The 15,229-nt window shown below is 37.0% G+C and overlaps 1 protein-coding gene and 1 non-coding gene across 2 annotated transcripts; both read left to right on the forward strand.

Moving 5' to 3' along the window:
- Window positions 1–323: 323 nt before the first annotated feature.
- Window positions 324–395, forward strand: TRNAP-AGG. Its single transcript has one exon. It is a non-coding gene; the product is annotated as a tRNA-Pro (tRNA).
- Window positions 396–3,827: 3,432 nt separating this feature from the next.
- On the forward strand, window positions 3,828–9,473 carry LOC102701966. Its single transcript, XM_006664492.3, has 15 exons — window positions 3,828–4,014; window positions 4,402–4,496; window positions 4,674–4,787; window positions 5,825–5,929; window positions 6,003–6,074; window positions 6,279–6,391; window positions 6,489–6,623; window positions 6,704–6,772; window positions 6,885–6,972; window positions 7,078–7,149; window positions 7,227–7,327; window positions 7,459–7,576; window positions 7,668–7,727; window positions 8,211–8,321; window positions 9,071–9,473. The coding sequence occupies exons 1-15, from the start codon at window positions 3,828–3,830 to the stop codon at window positions 9,176–9,178; spliced, it is 1,548 nt and encodes a 515-aa protein (XP_006664555.3). The 3' UTR covers window positions 9,179–9,473.
- Window positions 9,474–15,229: the final 5,756 nt, after the last annotated feature.

A 15,229-nucleotide genomic window follows, 5' to 3' on the forward strand; every position in this document is an offset into this window, starting at 1 on the left:
GATAATCCATAATTGATAACCAGATAAGAACCGGGCCAAGCAAGAATTCTGTCCATGAGAAAGAAGCAAAGGGGCTAGACATGTATACGTCTATCCCTAAATGTTTGAGATCGTTAACTTTTTTTATATACGTTTGATTTTTCATCTAATTCAAAAAAATTTATCAAATTGTAAAGCTATATATACATAAAAGTATATTCAACAATAAATAAAATGATATAAAAATAATTAATATCACGTAAATCTTTTGAGCAAGACGGTTAGTCAGTACTTAAAATTTGGGTTTTTCACTCTAATATTTTAATAAATCTCGGTTCAAAAGAGGGCATTTGGTCTAGTGGTATGATTCTCGCTTAGGGTGCGAGAGGTCCCGAGTTCAATTCTCGGAATGCCCCCTTTTTTTTTAAACTTTTCTTCCCTACGTTGTGTGCTGCTGCTACACGTCCGTTTCGCCACCAACCAGTTTTTCTTTCTTTTTTTTTTTTGTCTTTTACATTTTCTCGCCAATCACCAGGAATTTCTTTTAAATTCCTCTCGCCGGTCCAGAATTTTATTCACTACAGCTGAAAAACAAAATTTATTATACTATTTCAGCAAGAAGACGAATATCTCACCTGGTTCCAAATAGGGTACAAGGTACTGTTTGGATTAAGGGTCTTTTTTTTAATTAATTCGTGCGTTTGATCTTATTTTATAGCCTCCAACTTTACTTAATTGAATTTCTTCTGAAAACTGAATCCACCATCTTGACCTATTTCGTTGAGTATAACCAATGGAGCTAAATTTAAAAATATTATTTCTACCCTTGCTCATTTTGTCCTTACTTTCTAAATTTGTCAAAGTTCTGTTAGAATGAAAAAAAATTTGTTAGACCAAAGTCAAATTCATCACAAACCAAATAAATTAAGTTACATTTGACATAAATCTGTTACACCATACACAAAGTGCACTAATCTATCATGAATGTTAGGCCAAACAAGCAAATTAAAACATGTCAAAGTTTTATCAAAATGTCAAAAAAAATGTCAAATCAAAGTAAAATTTGTCACATACCAAATAAATAAGTTAAATTTGACATAAATCTATCAAACCATACACAAAATGCACAATATGTTACGAAGGTCAAGCCAAACTAGCAAAAATGTTTCAAAATCATACACAAAGTGCACCAATCTGTCACGAATGTTAGGCCAAACTAGCAAAAACCTTTGAAAAGTATGGTCAAATAAGCCCTAGCATAAGTGACATTTTGAAAAGTTGGCAAAACAAGGCCAAATAGGCAATAAATCTATAAAATAGGATCAAACACACAATTGCCCCTTTTAATGTTGAAATTATGCAGCGTTGTCATCCCCACCTCTCTACTAGAATTTGTGTTGAAATTGTGGAATTTTTTGAATTTTGAATTTTATTTATTAAATAATTTACCAATTCAATTTTGCATTTCAAAAAAATCACAAAACTAACCTCCTGCCGCCCTCTAGGAGGGTGGAAAGGTAAAGTCACTCGGTCGCAACGAACAGCCTAAAACGGCGGCACGACGAATTTTGCATTTAGACCCTTTCCGCCCTTCTAAATGCAAAATTTGTGGTGCCGCCCAGGAATTTTAATATTGAAATGAGAATTTTTTGATCGAACCGCGGTTAGAGACGTATATGTACAACATATGTAATTGCTTGATCACAATTACTATCATAGCTTAGTGTTCATTGCTTCACTCTTCTATCTAGGAGACTAGAGGTCAAGTCCCGGCGAGCAAAAATGGGAAGAAAATATGCTCTCGTGAGGATTCGATCTTGGGGTCTCCTAAACAAAAGAGAGATATAGTAACCACTGAGCAAGGAACTATTTGTAATTTGACAATTAAATACGTTATACATATACGTATTTAACCGTGGTTCAATCGAAAAATTACCGGGTGGCACGATAAATTTTGCATTTAGGTCATTGCCGTTGCGGAAAGGGTCTAAATGCAAAATTTGCCGTGCCGCCGTTTCCGGTCGTTCGTCGCGACCGAGTGGCTGTTCGCCACGTCACCTTTCCGCCCTCCCAGCTGAGGGCGGCAGGAGGTTAGTTTTGTGATTTTTTGAAATACAAAATTAAATCTGTAAATTATTTAATAAATAAAATTCAAAAAATTCTGAAATTGTGCATACTGAAATATATGAAGTTTTCGTGTAATTTGCATTTCATTTTGATATTTAAATATGTTTAGAACAGGAAAATACTAGGAAAAATCTTCAGTGTTCAGACGGGTCTAGTGTACATTTTTTCAGCGAACTAGCAAATTTGCTACAGGGCATAAAAAACGTGTAATTAACCGGTGGGCACCGTAAGATCACAAATTTACTATGGGGCACCACAAATTGTGCTAATTAGCTAATAGACACTCCGGCCATTATTTTATTAATTTCAGAGTAAAAAATTTTAAAAATAGCCAGATTGCCCTTCGCCGCCTGCTTAGTCGCCTTGTAGGCTAGGGTTCGTGTGCGGTGCGGCGCCGAGACCGACTTGGTCTGGTTCGATAAGACCGAGTCGGCATAACATGCTGGCCACCGAGAGTAATCTCGTTATTTTAAAAATTTTTGACTCTGAAATTAATAAAATAATGGCTGGAGTGTCTACCAACTGATTACCATATTTTTTTATACCCCACAGCAAATTCATAATGTTTCAATGTCCATCGGTTAATTACGTGTTTTTTCGATGCTGCGTAGAAGTATATAAGGTTGTCATTGTTGGTATAAGCCGTCGATTGGATTTAAGCTTAGTGCATAGGAAATGTGAATGTATGCAAACAAAATGAACTGGCTGAATATTCATTTTAAGATGCTCCTATTTCTTAAGAAAAAAGAAAACGAAATGCATAGCTACACAGTTTGATTTTAACCTCAACGTTTCTGTCGTTGGATTGTATGAGCAACTAATGCAAATATTTTTTTTTTGCTTTAAGCCTCATAACATGAGGAAATCTACGTTTGCTTCAGACGTTCCATGTGCTAATTCCTTTTTCAAAGGTGCATTCTGACCTCCAATAAAACCTCGTCCTTTTGCCTTTTTTTACAAGCATACATGAAATAACTTATTAATAATTAAAAAATAATTTATTGTTTAAACTTTTATATAGTTGCTCTTATTGATAAAAAATAAAATTTAAAAAATAAACTATAATATACAAATCATTTAAGTTTTGTTGAACAAACGTAAACGGAAATATGTGGTGTATATGGACAGGCACACCACTTTCCTTTCTGCTCTAGTCTCCACTTTAATTTCTCACGTCTAGACTTACCAAGTTCAGCAAAATGTAGGGCTATCTATTTTGGACAAAATTTCACAAACTTTTTTTTTTTGGAAACCAAAAGATATTAAATTCACGTAAAATTCCCCGCTTTTGTGGAGCTCCTGGGTTTTTGCGATATCTCACCCTGACCTAGGGGCGTGGGGCCCACGCCACTCCATTCGGTGGCAGCACACGTGGCGAGGCACGTCGAAAGCCCAGAAGAACAAACCGTTTCTAGGCGTCGCCAGCTCAGCTTGGCTAACTGAAGCAAAACGCCGAAACCGACAGAGCCCTGCCCCCCACACCTCCCACTGACGATCCGGCCCCATGAGGTACTTGACCCCACCCGTCAGTCACCGATCCTCGCTACCCTACCAGTAGCACGCGCGCCGACACACTCGCGAATTTTGCTAACCCCACCCCGCCAGCTGCCCCCCACGACGTCGACCGCACACCCACCCCTCGTTGTTGCGCTTCTTCTCCCTCCTCGCCGTCGACTCGCCGCCGCGCCGGAGGAGACGGGGTGCGCCTGCGGGAGGTCAGGATGGCGGAGCAGGGGGAGGAGGAAGCGGGGGAGAGGAGGTTGAGGGGGCCGGAGGAGGGGGAGGGGGAGGGCGGGAAGGGCGACGCGAGGAGGGACGGGGTGGTGAGGGAGGTGATACGGATGGAGAGGGAGGCGGTGATCCCCGTGCTCAAGCCCAAGCTCGTCATGAAGCTCGCCTACCTCATCGGTAACCGCGCGCCTCCTCCTCTCCTCGCTTCACTCCGCCGCAAGCCGTAGTACGACTCCACGCGCCCGCTAGTTCAGTCTGTCTGTCTGTCGTGTTTGAGAACTGTGCACCGTCTGCAGGACGTAGGCATGATGCGATTGATGGCTGGAATTTGTGCGTAGTAGTGTAAGGATACTTCGAAGTTGATTCTGATGATAACTCAATCCATAGGCACGATGGAATTCTACCGATGAACCATTGGTTGTGCAATTTTGATGGTCTTGTTTGTGTTGATTATGATGCGAATGTTTTCTTTCTTTGGCTTATGTGGCACAGAATATATGAAAGGAAAGTTTGTACTTAGAAACGCTTCCAATATTCCATTAATTCTATGCAATTTACGCACAGAGCAAGATATGGATCGTGCGGAGTTCCTAAAGCTATGCAAGAAGATTGAGTACACCATCCGAGCTTGGTATCTCCTACAATTCGAGGATTTAATGGTAGGCTTCTTGTTTATTTTAAATTATTTTTCTGTCATTTAGGATCTTCTACTTGATAGTTCAAACTTCTAGCCTCACTATCAGCTCTCTTATACAGTAATTATACTTGATGTTTGATCTTGTTTCTAATGAATCCAGCAACTGTATGCTTTGTTTGATCCTATTTCCTTGATGCAGCAATTGTATTCCCTGTTTGATCCTGTTTCTGGTGAGAAGAGGCTGGAGCAGCAAAACCTGACACCTGAAGAGATTGAAACTCTGGAGTTCAATTTCATGACATATCTTTTCCAGGTTAGTCCACTAAATGTACATATTGTTGGAACAAATTCCACGTGTACTATCAAGTACCTCTCCTTGCTATTTCCTGGTAAGAAGGCTCCCATCGTTTCGCTTTGCAAACAAGATATAATTTGTTGGTATAACTTTTTTAGATGTGTCCATAATGATTCAAAAGTAAATGCTGTATGAAATACCACAAAATCAACTCCAAAGTTAAGTTTTAAAATTTAAATTTTAGCTTATAAGCAGTTGCAAAAGTGAAACGATGGGAGATAGTAACTGTAAAGAAGGTGGCAGTGAGCCAAGAAATGGGTGGAATGGTTGGAGACCACCCCTTTGCCCCTTGGGGGCTCTTTTTATTCATATGCAACGGGAATTACATCATTTCCCTTGGCATTTTACATGAGGGTAGTCTTGCCATGGGGGCAATTTAGTCCTTTATTACACTAGTTAAGCCAACACCCTAGGATGGAGTTTATCCCCCAACACATATATATTATAAAAAGGGTTTATGGGATGATCCTATTTGATGCATATCCAATCACCGATTTCTCATTGTGAACATGTTAAAGAACCCCTTGGAAAAGGAAGTGTTGAAGTCAAATGTGTTATCTTCAAAAGGTGCTTGCAAACATTGCTTCTGGTTTGATGCTTGTGGCCATACTTGTCTTTTTTTTCATTGAATCATCTTTTTATTTAGCATGGGAACTTCGGAAGATGTGAAATTATGAATATGTACCCGAATGGCATTCTAATTTCAAATTTTCCATCAAGTTTCACCATTGAGTTGGACAAAATAGATTTGGTATACTTCCTGTGTTGATTTAGGGGCATACTGGGTTAGTTGAACTGGTTCGACTTTATGCATTTCATCAGAATAGGTTTTGTTTTACTTAGGAAATTACCTTTCACAATTTGAACATACGAAAGATCTTGATGCTTGTTTGATGATTTGAGAGTTGAGACACCCAATAGACATTGCTGTAGCAAACATATTATTATTATTTTATCATGTGTAAGTTGTAACTGTTGGCCTTTGTTTTAACCAGATTATGGAAAAGAGCAACTTCAAGTTGTTATCTGATGAAGAGTATGATGTTGCACAATCTGGAAAATATCTTCTGAACCTTCCCATAAAAGTTGATGAGTCTAAGGTCTGGAACCATTAACATTTCAAGCACCATGAAATTTCATGTTGGTGACTGAATTGATTTCATTGAATTGTAGCTAGACAGTAAGCTGTTGACAACATACTTTAAAGACCATCCACATGATAATCTGCCTTCATTTGCTAATAAGGTAATCTTCATTTCAGTTTTTCCTTGTCATTATTTCCCTTAATGTCATGGTTTATATTTCCAATCTGAGGATATTATGAGTAGTATGTAGAAGCACTCCAGCTTGTTTGGTTGCTCTCATGATTTAATATCCTTTATTACACTTGCCTGTCTGACAACGCGACAAGGACTGTAAATGTATTTTACACTGGGCACATTTTTGTAGTATATTATCTTTCGTCGGGGCATTGGAATCGACCGTACAACTGATTACTTTATCATGGAGAAACTGGATGTGATCATATCCCGAGCTTGGAGCACATTGCTCAGAGTTACGAGGTATCTGATTTTGAATAGAAACTTTTAGCTCTTGAAAAAGTCAACAGGAAAACAAGATTATTGTGGTGCATGGTATTCATAAAACACTTTGTTGCAGGATTGATAGATTGTTCTCAAAAAAACCACAGGTGAAGTCCAAGAAAGACACAAAGAAGACTGATGATATTAATGAAGACACAGAAGAACCAGAACTATTTGTCGAGCGTATTCGGCTAGAAAAAATTGAACTAAGGTTGCTAATTTGTTTACTGAATGAATTTTGGACTATAATTGAACCTACTCTAAGATGCATTATGTTTTCTGCTAACACAGCATGAGAAATCTGATGAGCAAGATGACAATTCAAGAACCTACATTTGATAGGATGATTGTGGTGTACAGGTAGCTTTGAGCCTTTGATATTTTGTTCATCCAATCTCCACATTCACAAAGAGTGGTTTTTGAAGTGTTGATGTATTGAAATTGGTTCCTTCTGATGATTGTATATGTGCAGGAGGGCTGGTAATAAGACTAAGCCTGATCGAGGAATATTTGTAAAGCATTTCAAGAATATCCCGATGGCTGACATGGAAATTGTTCTTGTAAGATAAATCACTAGAAGTGAGATAAATGTGAAGCATTTTCAGTATCTTTTAGTTACATCTGTGGCTGTTAGCAAGTACCTGAAAGTGAAAGTTATTTTGTAGCCAGAGAAGAAGAACCCTACTTTAACACCAATGGATTGGGTCAAGTTTCTTATTTCTGCTGTTATTGGTCTGGTATGTTTCTGATCTTTGGGTTATTCCTGCATGCAGCTTTAGTAGTATTTCATTATATCTATCCCTTACTCTTGCAGGTCACTTTATTTGGTTCTCTTGAAATGCCGAAGGCTGATGTATGGGTTGTCATAGCAATCTTGTCTGGTGTGATAGGATATTGTGCTAAGATCTACTTCACGTAAGTGCTTGGGTTTTCCATATTGTGAGCCATTTGATCAACATTGTTCTACATGGGAAAGGAAATTTTCCTAGGGTAAATGTAGTACAACTTATCATTGCTGTGTGACAGATTTGTCTCTTGTGGTACAGGTTTCAGCAAAATATGACAATATATCAGAATTTGATCACAAAATCAATGTATGACAAACAACTTGATAGTGGGAAAGGAACACTACTTCACCTGTGTGATGATGTGATACAGCAAGAAGTACGAAACAAATGAAAACATCTTTTGCACCATTAGTTCTATATGTATCTAAGTTATCCTGAGCGCTGATACTCCCATATTCTTTCATAAGGTTAAAGAAGTCATAATTTCTTACTACATCTTAATGGAACAGGGGAAGGCAACTGAACAAGTAAGCATGGGTAACCAGTATTATGCCATATCTCTTGTTCACTCCTGGTTGTATCTAGTTGTACACACTGAGCCATTTATGCCATAAGACCCTTCTCTCTGTTTGGTAGAACTCCTGTTGCATCATTTCCCTGATTAATTATATTTCTTTGTTTCTTATTTCATTGGTTAACTAGCACATTGTGCCCAGCTGTTGTTACCCTATAGTACAGCTGACAAAGTGATTTCTTCAATATATTGTCACCTTTAGTCCTTGACACTGGTCAGGAACAAAACTTTCCTGTATATTCAGTGTTATGAGTTGTTACGAGCCTGGTAACTTTAGCATTGACTTATGCCTGGGAATTAACAATATATAAATTTCTACTTTTGTAAGGAATAAAATTTGGGTCATCGGTTTATCACAGCTAAGTACAAGCATATACTGTTTTATCTCTTTCGAGGACCATTAGCATACCTAACAATGTTTTATCATGCCTTACAGGATCTTGATTTGCGTTGTGAAGAGCTAATTAAGGAAGAGTTTGGTGCAGAGTGCAATTTTGATGTTCGTGATGCTGTAAAGAAATTGGAGAGGCTTGGTATTGTTCATCGGGTAAATCACTTGATCGACCGACTCTAGTCTAAACTATTAAACTATCTTTACTGAGTGCCAATGTATATCAAAGTCGTCAGTTTTTGAGAGCTGTGTTAGTTCCAGCTAGTGAACTGGAGCTGGAACCATGGGCATATCCAGGAAATGATGCCACTGGGTCAATATCCGTTGGCTGCAATGCCCAATTCCCTTGCTTTTGAATTGAAAATATGTGGAATTCTATGACTTAACATTTCTTAATCTGAATGATCTCCGATGTTAAAACTTGGGAACTAGTTCCTGTTGCAGAATATAAAAAAAGCACTTGTAGCAATACAAGAATGATCTGTTGTTAATCTTTCTTGCAAGTCTGTGAGCAGCATGCAAATTTTCTTTTAAAAGATTGATCAAATAAAAAGTTGTCCTCAGGCATGGTGGCAATCATGTAATGGAAGGAATATGTGAACCTGTTGGGCAATCATAACATAGCAGATTGTTAGGTTTTTGCTGATTGTGAAAATTTTCAAACTTAATTTCCACAAGCTTTGTTTGGACTATGGAGTCTTGTATTTAACCTATTGCTTTGGAGGAATATACATTTAGATTGAGTGCTGTCGAATTTTTAGCTTCGCTTGTTTTTGCTGCCAAGTTGCTCCTGGAAGTTGGATTGTAAATTTGAAATTGTAGTTCCAGACGGATTCCCTGATATCCCTGAATGAATATCAACATGATCTTATTGTGTGCTTATAAGGAATTTTTTTGCTGCTCAGGACTCGATTGGAAGGATCGTTTGCGTTTCATTGAAGCGTGCAAATGAGATATTAGGCAACACTACTGAAGAACTGGTGATGCGTGCACAACAGAGCCCAACTGCTTAAGTCTCACGTTGGACTGGAATGTGCTTCTCATCTTTGTGTGTAAAGCACGCTTGCCATGGCGCAATTGTTCATCCTGAAAGAGCCCTCCTCATGTATTCTTGGCAGTGTACCATATGTGTGTTCTGTAGTCAGGTTTTTATTTCTTACCGGCTTGTTTTAGTTTGTAACTATGTCATGGTTCAGTTTAAATGGGTTACAGGTGGTTTGTACATAAACTTTGTGTAATAAAACAACTGTACAAAACCCACATATCTGCCTTGGTTCTTTTTACTGGCAGGTTTACAAGTCTACCATTGTTTGCTTTCTTACAAACGATAGTTTTTTTTTTTTTTTTTGGAGAAGTCAAACGATAGTTAAGATGCCCCGAATCTGTCGTTCTTGTGAATGCCATGAATGCTATTCTGTTCGAGTCGCTGGTAAGAACATGACATGCGATTTCCGTGCTCGCGGTGAAGCGGGCGTAACACGTTATCCAGCCATGTAATGTAAGCCAACTTATGGCTGTGTTTGGATCAGCTAGGCTCTACCGTACGCGTACTTCCAAAATTGTTAAGGGCTCGGTTCAGGGGAATTTTAACCAATAAGAATAGGAAAATCGGAAGAACAAGAATACATACACACACCAGATTCATAAGTTTTTTTAAGGTTGGAATGAATGTAAAATTTTATTTGTTTTCTCTATACAACTTGTAGGAAAGGAAATTTTTTTTTGATCTTCGTATACTTCATTACTTAATTATTGCTTACGAATCTAAATCCTTTGTTTTTCCTCTAAACGAATGAGTCTTAAGCATTGTATTTCGTGTAAAAACATTCTATATATATAACTTTCTTTTAAAAATCAAATAAACCCAATATATAAGTTTATACTTGACACAATTGACTTCTTTTTGCACATGTTTGGTCATTCATCTTATTCAAAAACCTTAGGTAATTAGTATATTTGTTCCATACTATAGCATGTTATGGTCCTCCCTATTATGGATGCTAATAAATATAAATACATATATAAAAATATATTTAATGATCTATAGATGAATATGTTAGGACATCTTATAATATGGAACGTGGGAGTATCATTTATTTTTGTAATTTTATTTATTAATATAGGTATTTTAATTATAACTCACAATTTTTATATCTGCAAAAAAATTGAATAAAGAATTTTCAAACGTCAAACAAAAGTCAAACAATGCTATCTATCAAAATACTGAGAAAGTATTACTTAATCTACCCTATAATATACAAACTTACTTTCCTCATTAGATAAATCTAACGAAACAAATCATCTACATCAAATCGGATGGTCTATGTACCATCTACATTTCTTTCCTTTTCTTTTACCGTCTCCCCAAATCATGCACACTTTTTATCTACCTCTCACAATTTGCTTAATCTAGGAGGACATCCATTCAACGATCAATAACTGCCTGCAGTAGCTCGACCAACGTGATTAATTAGCAACCAACCAGCCAATCAGACCTTTCCTTTACCAGAAAAACCAACATAAAATTTGCAGGAACAATATTTCAACAAATTAAATGTGTTTCTCTGTGTATTGTTTCAGCTGAACAATAATATTATAAGAACTATGGTATATCATCTAACTTATAATACACCAACTCCACTTCACCGTGTTCATATCCCTAATTATATCCCTCTCTGTTGTCTCTTGGATATCATGCCCCAAATTACATGCCCTCACATATCCAAGGTCAACCATCGTGTGTCGTTGTTATTCATCCCATAGTTGCCATCACCTCGACACCCACATGTAGGCAAGAGAATGTTTATACGTAGGATCCGTTATCTCTATCGGACGATATTTCCCTCTCTTTCAAGTTGAAGAGAAAACAATTTCTAATTTCACAATGACCACAAATAAATTACAAGACAACTCATCTCAAATGTCAAGATTTATCTTCCAGAGCACGTCTTCTCATATGAACATCTTTACGTTGCACTTCTAAGGGTTGTGTCAAGGGAAACAATAAGTACGTTTGCTAAACCAAATAAAAAATAGAACTCATTGAAAAGAGCACAAAGAATATGTGCATACAGACGTTCTCAACTGGTAGGTAATGATGATTTTTTAAATTATTTATATGCAATGTAGAATATAAAGTCCATTAAAACCGTAATAATTTAAATTTTGTAATGCAAAAAATATCTGTTTATCAATTTGGAACTAACCACTATCATTTATTTTCTTTGAGAAAAAGTTAGAGCCAATGGTGGGTACTATATGTGATAACGGTTGACATGTTGAATATGATGCAATGACATTAGTTGTGCCATACCTACTTCTGTTACCTCCTTGCATTTTTTCTGTACTTCTAAAAAATAGGTGGTGGTGGTGGGTGTCACCATCTCTTTTTTAAATGAAAAATAATCGAGACATTATATATCAAATCATTTTATTAACCCTATTTTAATGAGATGGTAGTGATATTTTTAATAAAATTACATTGCAAACCCATGGCAATATGGTAGTACTTATAATTAGTTATGTGCTAATGACTCACCTCATTACCAAACTGTTAAACGATGTATTTTTGCAAAATATTTCTATATATAAGTTCATCATCTCATTTTATAGAGTATTTTTTTAATTTTTTAATTTATACTATTAAATACTTCCTCTATATTTTAATAGATGAAATTGACTTTTGATGCATGTTTGACCACATTATTCCAAAAAAAAATGTTCAAAATGCAAACATATAATTTGTAAAATATATCAAGTAATAAATCCAATCACAATAATAATAATTATTACATAAATTATTTAAATAAGAAGAATGATTAAACAAGTGTTAAAAATGACGTTATCTATTACTCAATCTTTCCTATTTAATCTCTATCTACTCCTAAAAAACGCGCAACTGAGAGTCGCGTTGCGGCTCTGGCGTCCACTCGCCTTCGCGTCGCAGCCGTTTTGCCGACGGCTTTGTTTTCTTTCAGTCTGTTAATCTCCCCCAAACAATCCTAATCCGTCCGCATTGCCCGGCGCTATCCAAAACAACTATGCGATGGTAGCCCAGTGGAGACGCTGGGATCGATCCTTGCTGACGGATGTTTTAATTTTTTTTCCTTACCTGCCAATCATTTTTTTTATTTATTTATTTTTGCACCTTATATCTAATACAAATCTATAATTATGTTTAATTTTATTTTCATCGTTTAGCTGCCAGTGTAGTTTTAGTATAAATCTATAATCAGTAATGTAAGAACGTAATTACCTTTTATTTTTTAAAAAAGTCGAAGTAAAAATTATTATTGTGATTTTAGGGTAGATTATTTTGATTGTACTATAATCCAAATCATAAATTTGTAAAGAATCCACTGTTATAAAAATTAACAAAATGTTTCTGTCTTGTCTTGTAATCCTGTTCATGAGCTCACCATCCGTCCGGGCCTAATGAAAAAAGTCAAAATCCAGCCAAGAACCAACGTTTGTATCGGTTTGGAGTATAAAGAATGAGATAATAGTTAGAGATGGTAACGGAGATCGGCAACCCAAGATCCCGACGGATATTCGACTAGGTGGTGTTGGTAGCGGCCATAATAACCGCGTGTGGGGCAATCATTTTCTCCATGGCAATGTAGTTCGTGGACCACATATTTTTTAACTCATGTATATCTTGATCGATACATGAGTATTTTATTAGTAATAAATTAATTTAGCTAATTAAACCTTGCTGATGTGTCACATATCTATTTATTGTTAGATATATTAGTTGTGGTTAGTTAGCTTGGTGATAATATTTTAAGGGCAGGTCAATACTTCCTTTGTATTTTTATAAATAATGTTGTTGACCTTTTAACACAAGTTTAATCATTTAAAATTATGTGCAAATATAAAAAATCTAGGTTATAATTACAATATATTTAATAATAAATATATTCATAAAAATATAAATTATAATAATGTAAGTTAAGTTTTTTTAATAAGAGCATGATTAAACATGTTTTTGATGGAAATAATGCGCTGTTAAAGGTTAATTATTTCATCAATTTCAAATCCTAATGCTAGACACGCAGTACGTGTGTGCTGGATGGTTGTATATATACATGAATATGCAACAGGCTGCTTGGATACATGCAGAAACAACGGCTTGTGCTGATCTCTTGGCGAGTCAAGCTCGGTTTTCTTGTTGATGCGAGAACGTGCGCTTGCGGCTGTTGCGGCAGCAGCGTATCTCGTGCAATCGATCCGGCCTAGACGCAACGGAATGACAGATGAGAGGAAATACTACCATTTTGTGATAAGCTCTCTCTATATATATATATATATATGAGTCAAGGAGACGTCCTTGTAGATACACAGAACAATAGTCTCTGCTTCTCACTGCTTTCTCCATTGTCATCGTGCTGCGTCGCCGTACGATCTGAACCGGCCATGGTGCTCGTCGTGCAGCGAGCATCCCGACGAGCGGTGTCTTCGAGCCTTCGCCGCGTACGCACCTGCACGGGGGCGGTGTAAAGGTTTCTGGGCAGCGTAAATATACGCGGCCGCTCAACGTCGTCAACAACTCGATCTTCTTCTTAGTTTTGCAGTACCTGCACGTGAGGTGAAGGTTCGTCTTCGTCTTCGTCGAATCACTCCAGTGACTGCACTGCATCGAGAGGTTGATCTACATCGATCTGTGCAGTGATTACATATGTGCTGAATCCTTCAATCCATCTCACTGAATTCAGTTGTTGTCTAGTTCAGAATTGTTACGTACCTTTATGTATGGTACTGTTCCTTTTAGATTAAAATATTGTGGCTAGATTACCATCTAAATAGCCTAATGACATGCATGCTGGTTTGCTTAATTATGTTTCGTTCACTAGCTAGCCTGATAGGTGGTATGAATATATACTGCAATGATTGATTTGTTAAGTCTATTAGCTAATCTTGCAGTAGAATTAATTATTGTTAATTCTGTTATGCAAATGATTATGTTTGGAATTAAATTAGTGGCTAAGTATGTCTTAATTCCAACAGTTTTTATGGAGCTCAACTATTTATTAAATTATTTGCACATGACGTATATATGCCATATATTTTAATAAAATTTTATAAAATATTTTTTACCCATAGCGAAGCACGCTCTAAATCTGAACAACACAACCCAAGAGCGACGAGGAAGATGAAAAAAAAGGGGTATACACTATTATGACAACCATCTGCACAACATTAAGACAAGAACATGAAAAAATATGCATGACGGCCAACTGTACAGTAACAAATATAATGCATGCTACTGCCCTATATACGTTACCATTGAGCTAATATAAAACCCAACAGTTGTAAAATAGCACGAAAGCATTCGGAAGAAGTCAAAGCGATGACCAAGCCTGTAGATATCTCTGCTGATTATGAGCTTTTCTTTCTTCAAATTATATAGCCAATATCCTCAAAGAGATAAATTTGATTAAGACCGACTTTCCCACTTGGATGTACTCATGATGGGTGACGTTTCCACGTCTTAGCGTTGAGTTGAAACCTGAAAACAATATTCAACTCCATGCCTTCAAGAGCATAAATGGGTAACAGCCAGAAATACATGAAGAATCACTTCTTTCGAGAATGTGCCTGAGCACGAGCATATAGATCCGTAAATGGATTTGTATGTATAGCCACTTCAGTCGTGCTCCTCGTTTCTCGAATGGAAAAAAAGTATCTTCTTTCTGGGAACATGCTAAACCTAAAATTCTTATGTTCGTGATTCTTCATCCACCGACGCAGAAAATCTTCCAGTTTTCCATTCTCATATGAGGCAGGAAAGTTTATGGGCAAACAGGTCGGCACGAAGTGATTCATCATGTTCAAACATGAACCTTTCGCTCGTTGGGGACGGTTTATAAATCATCAAATTCCCACAAATGGAATGAGAAGTGGGTCCATGTAAATGATCGAGACCTTGCAAAAAAAGGGGTGGCTGTCAATTGTTGGGCTGGGCCAAATTTTCCGGCCTCATGGGCCGGCTGGCCCGTACATCACCATCCGGATTAGTACTAGCTGTCAGACACACCCGCACGATCCTTCTCCACCAGAAGCGT

The sequence above is a fragment of the Oryza brachyantha genome, chromosome 12 (genome assembly GCF_000231095.2).
Source record: "Oryza brachyantha chromosome 12, ObraRS2, whole genome shotgun sequence".
Classification (NCBI taxonomy): domain Eukaryota; kingdom Viridiplantae; phylum Streptophyta; class Magnoliopsida; order Poales; family Poaceae; genus Oryza; species Oryza brachyantha.